This window comes from Littorina saxatilis, linkage group LG16 (assembly GCF_037325665.1).
Source record: "Littorina saxatilis isolate snail1 linkage group LG16, US_GU_Lsax_2.0, whole genome shotgun sequence".
Classification (NCBI taxonomy): Eukaryota; Metazoa; Mollusca; class Gastropoda; order Littorinimorpha; family Littorinidae; genus Littorina; species Littorina saxatilis.
The window spans coordinates 28,960,175-28,965,174 of record NC_090260.1 but is presented as its reverse complement, the minus strand read 5'-3'; the positions used below and the strand labels follow the sequence as shown (position 1 = coordinate 28,965,174).

Below are 5,000 nucleotides of genomic sequence, written 5' to 3'. Positions count from 1 at the left end.
CCACAAAGTACAAATAAGTCAACTACATGCAACACACAAAACTGAACCAAAGCTCAGCAACGGTAGCGTTTCCTAACATTCTGTCTGTATTTACAACCCAGACATTTTCTTTTAAGCCCTAATTACAAAACGGCATTACACAAAGACATACTAATACTGATACAGATTAAACATTACACATTAAATAATGCGTATCGATCGTAATTCATTACAGACTCCAAAAAAAACATACAAAATTAAAGCAAGATAGAATGACTAACAGACAACAGCTGCATGCCTACATACGGCGTCATCGTTGCGTTCAACGCGGGAACAAAGCAGCCGCAGCTCTCGTTGCTTCTAATCAGCTTCCAACACCGCCAGTCAATGTCATTCAGACTGTGTATCGTGAGTGAAATTAAGCGATGCGTTACCCACGACAGCCGCTGAAATTGTGTTGAAAGTAGTGCATTCCCCTGATGTTTATTCTACATGCGTGAGAGAGACCACCCAATGATATAATAGTGTTAGTGGTGAACTCTTTGAAAATCTATGTACCATTACGCTTTCTGCTTACCATAACCACGTATCTGTAAGTTCGAAATCTATCTATGTTCAACAGTCTTTTTCTCAAATACATTGACAGTGAAATGTGTGTAGTTCTTAGATGATTAAAAGCATTCTAGTCATCAGGGAAAAGCCAAGGAAATGCAATTTCTTCTCCCTGTTCAGTTTCAGAAATATTCAAAGAAACATGCAGGGAATTTTGCACAAACAGCGTTCTTCCAGAAGAAACAGTGTGATGCTTAATTTGACTGAAGACCAGAGTTACATACATGCACCATCACTTCATGCCACGTTTTGTCAAAACTGCTTTTAAAGCTTATGTCAGAACTATTACCTCTTCAGTTTAGAACCTACTAAACTTAAGTTTTGGCATTTATAAAGATGATTCGGTTCTTTAAGGCCAAAAAAAAAAATTGTCTGTTTAGGGTAACATGACCAAAAAAAGTAGGGTCGGTAGGTAGGTAGAATTTTTTTTTTTTTTTTTTTTTTTTTTTGTGTAAATGCTATGTTGGCTGAACATTCACTTCTTATATTTGATGAATACATGTTTCAAAACTAACGTATAAATAAAACAGAGAGGAAGGGAGAGAAAGAAACGCCAAATGTCTCTTTTTAGCATTTTTACCTCTTTTTTTTTTTTTTTTTTTTGGAAATCAAAAAAAAGTTTTTGGGTCGGCGCCAAATCGATAGGGTCGGTCGGGTTACCCTAAACAGACAATTTTTTTTTTTTGGCCTAAGCCATTGAAGTTGTGAAGAAAAGTAAGAATGATCACTGTTGACATTAGAAGCACGTGTGAGACAAACAGTGTCTTGTCATGGTCACAATTAACAGATACACATTGGACAGACTTTGTACGTTGTTTTCATGTTTTGTTCATCCTTTTGTGTTCACTACCTGCAGTAATAGTCTTGCCAGTACTAAGCTGATTTTTATATTTGGTCGGTTGTGAAGAAACAGAAATTGTTGATGGAATATGCTGATAATCAAACTCTGTTTCATTACAAACATGTACCATGTTTGCGTAAACATCTTGTCTTTTGCTTGGATTCAAACAATCTGCTCGCAGACTTGTGTAACTGTTATGAGCTGTGTTGGTACTAGAAAGAGGCATAAGAAGTCAGATGAACAGTTCTTGTCAACAGCTATAGTCTTGTTCAAAATTTAACAGAAATTTTCAACATTAAGATTATTATATTTAAGATTGATTATGTTGCACTTATGTTGTGTATTGTTGCTGTTATTAAGATTATTATATTCAAGATTGCAAGGCGCTTAGAACTATTTTAGGATTTGCGCCCTATAAATACTCTTATTGGGTCATTCTCAGATTACTGTCCCAGAGGGGAGTGACCTATTTCATGAAAAGTTTACAACCATCATTTTCCATCAAATCAACTACATGCTTTATCTGTATTGTGTCTCAGGGAATACATTTATATGTTTTCAACCCAAATTTGACTACTTTTTCATTGTAAATTTGTTTGACATTTTAGTTTGCTAAAAATCGGCTGATTGAAAGCCGCCATTTTGTGACATTCCTCTCTTGACGAAAAACAGACGTTTATCTCCAGTAAACTAAGAGTGAAGAGTGCAAACAAAGTGTACATGTGCAAAGAGAGTATGTGCATGTTTATGACCACAATATTCATTTTTTTAAAAATCGTTGTTAACGCAGTAATTTGACCAGGCCCAAAATGCTGTTCGGTCGAGGCATCGTGTCACAAATTATCGGGCACAGATAACCACTCATGGGCACACAATAACAATGTGTTGGATCTACCTTGCAGGGACACTTTATTTGTACACATTACTGCTACACAAACACAGCTTTAGTTACTAAATATATAGTTTTGTTTGCCGGTAATTGCAACATGAATCTCAGAGGAGGTCTTGGTGTCACACATTTTGGCCTCAATAATGAACAATATTTTTTTTTAAACTACTTGAACACAATTTCATCCTGTCATGAGCCTGGAACCAGACATGCTCACAACAGTATAAATGGTTGGCTATTGAGCGCGAGACTTGCAGTTTAACTTCCGTGTCTGTAAAATTGTCAATGCCTCGACCGAACATGGTTTTGGACGGTTACGTACTTTGCCGCTCCATATCAGGGAAACCAACAAGTTTCTTTGAGTTTTGTGTCCACTTATAGTTTTATCACACCCTATTATATTGCACATGAAGTTTTCAACGATTTTCTTTGAACTTTATTTTTTAATGACTATGTGAGAATGTCACGCTTTTGAACCATGACTTTGAGAATGACCCTATTATTTAAGTTATTGAGATTGTTTCAATAACGATATTGTCAGTACCGCCAGAGAAAAAAGATGATTCAAAACGCACATTTTGCTACGCGCATTTGGATAGGCAGAACTGTGTGGTCAGGTCGTGTAAGATCTACTTGTGTGTGGGCTGTCTCAAGTGTGTCGTGCTTTCGTCACACGCAAACTCTTGTTTTAATTTCTGTTGGTAAATTCCAGTGTAGCGTTAAGCTAAAAAGTGATGATCTTTCATAAAGACCTCATTTGAACTCGGAGAAAGGACTGTGCTCTAACGGTTGGCCTAGTGGTAAGGCGTCCGCCCCGTGATCGGGAGGTCATGGGTTCGAACCCCGGCCGGGTCATACCTAAGACTTTAAAATTGGCAACCTAGTGGCTGCTCCGCCTGGCGTCTGGCATGGGGTTAGTGCTAGGACTGGTTGGTCCGGTGTCAGAATAATGTGACTGGGTGAGACATGAAGCCTGTACATGTGCTGCGACTTCTGTCTTGTGTGTGGCGCACGTTATATTATGTCAAAGCCGCACCGCCCTGATATGGCCCTTCGTGGTCGGCTGGGCGTTAAGCAAACAAACTGTGCTCTAAGTAATTTGCGATTCAAAACCTCCAGTCGAGCTTCGACGGATTCACTGTGCAGAGTGGTGCCCCTTGAATTGACTCTAATGACTTGTCGACGGTTAGCACATTTTCAAAATAAATGTGATATGTTTCTTGTGTTGTATCTTCACTCATCAGGGAGTCAGGTACTAAATATAAACGGTAAGAATGCTCTGAACTCTACACGTATTATATCCCCATCGTTTTTTCGTTCACATTTGCCCAACATGTTAATTTGCTGAGCGGGGTTTATGTCGTCTGCTAGGCTAGGGCAATCAAACCACTGCAGTCTCATTTCAAAATCAAAAATTGCTCGTCACGTTGCATTGAGTCTGCACGCATGAGGCAGGCTGGTTATAAGTCTTATACATGGTAAGAACGTTCTGAACCCTACACGTTTTCGATTCCGATTGTTCTTGCCTTGAAATAATAATTCAGAAACCATTCATTTACTGAACTGATGAAGTCGTATTTCAGTGTAGTCTGCTACGTATGACAGAGTCGATCGAGTCAGTCGACTTCCAAATGCTGGTCTAGCTGGTACGTTATTGGAATAACACTTGTGTTTTCTGTTAGCCGCTGGGAATTGTATACTAACTCATCATTTGGTAATGTGGATAATAAGCTACATGCCACTAACACGGCATATGAGAAGAATCTATGCAAGTCGAAAATAAATGAGACGCAGCGGCTTCTATTTTTAGATCAGTGGCACAGGCACATGCAATCTGTCAGAAAAAAACCACTTCTGCTTAATTGAGAAGCAGGAAATTTATGGCCATTTGGTATTGTGGAGAATCTAAGCTACATGTCATTTATTAATTCTGAGGATGAGAGTACAGTCTCGCTTAGGCAAATAGCGGAAGAATACGCTCTGTGGAAAAGTTAGCGCACTCTTGGAGTGCGCTAACAGTTTTAGCGCATCGCCATTAACAGTTTTAGCGCATGTGACACCAGTACTTACTGACAATTATTATTATCATAACTTGAATCGAAAAAACTACACACTCTTTTCTAGATATAGGCGCGTTCCCTGTTTTGAGCGAACACTGTTTTCGTGGTGCACTAACCTGTTCTTTGATAAAAGAAATGCATATAAAAAACAACGGATATAATTTCTCTTTATTACAATTAATTTCAACTTTATATACAGCGGTTTAAAGTACAGATTAAAAACAATCATTGTATGAAGAATTTTAAAAATAAGTTGGTTTGACCTAGCTATTATAAGCATCTTACAATACAATTTCGACACACGCTATAAATATGATTTAAAATTAATTTGACACAAACAAAACTGTCAACTGGCACTTCATAATTATTTACTAATACGAAAACATAACAAAAAAACTAACTTCATTGTGAGTCTCGTACCTGGGACCATTGGGTCCGAAGCGCAATGTCATCCACGAAGGCTTCTTATTGTTATGAAGAATTTAAGAACATAAATCCTGCCAACATTAGCGCAGGAGCATAGAGGAACGCCAGTCCCACATACGCGCAAAAAAACCGATCTCACAAACTTTGGCAGTGAGCGCATGCGAAGCCAGTTTCAGCTGTACACAACTTTGCC

General features: G+C 38.3%; 1 protein-coding gene across 1 annotated transcript in view; it reads right to left on the bottom strand.

Moving 5' to 3' along the window:
* LOC138950777 (arylsulfatase B-like) overlaps positions 1 to 5,000 on the bottom strand; it is a gene marked incomplete in the record, with an annotated part of 18,380 nt that overhangs the window by 12,215 nt on the left and 1,165 nt on the right. Inside the window, 1 exon segment of the mRNA XM_070322501.1 lies at positions 286 to 425. Within this exon segment, the coding sequence (XP_070178602.1) occupies positions 286 to 425 (140 nt within the window).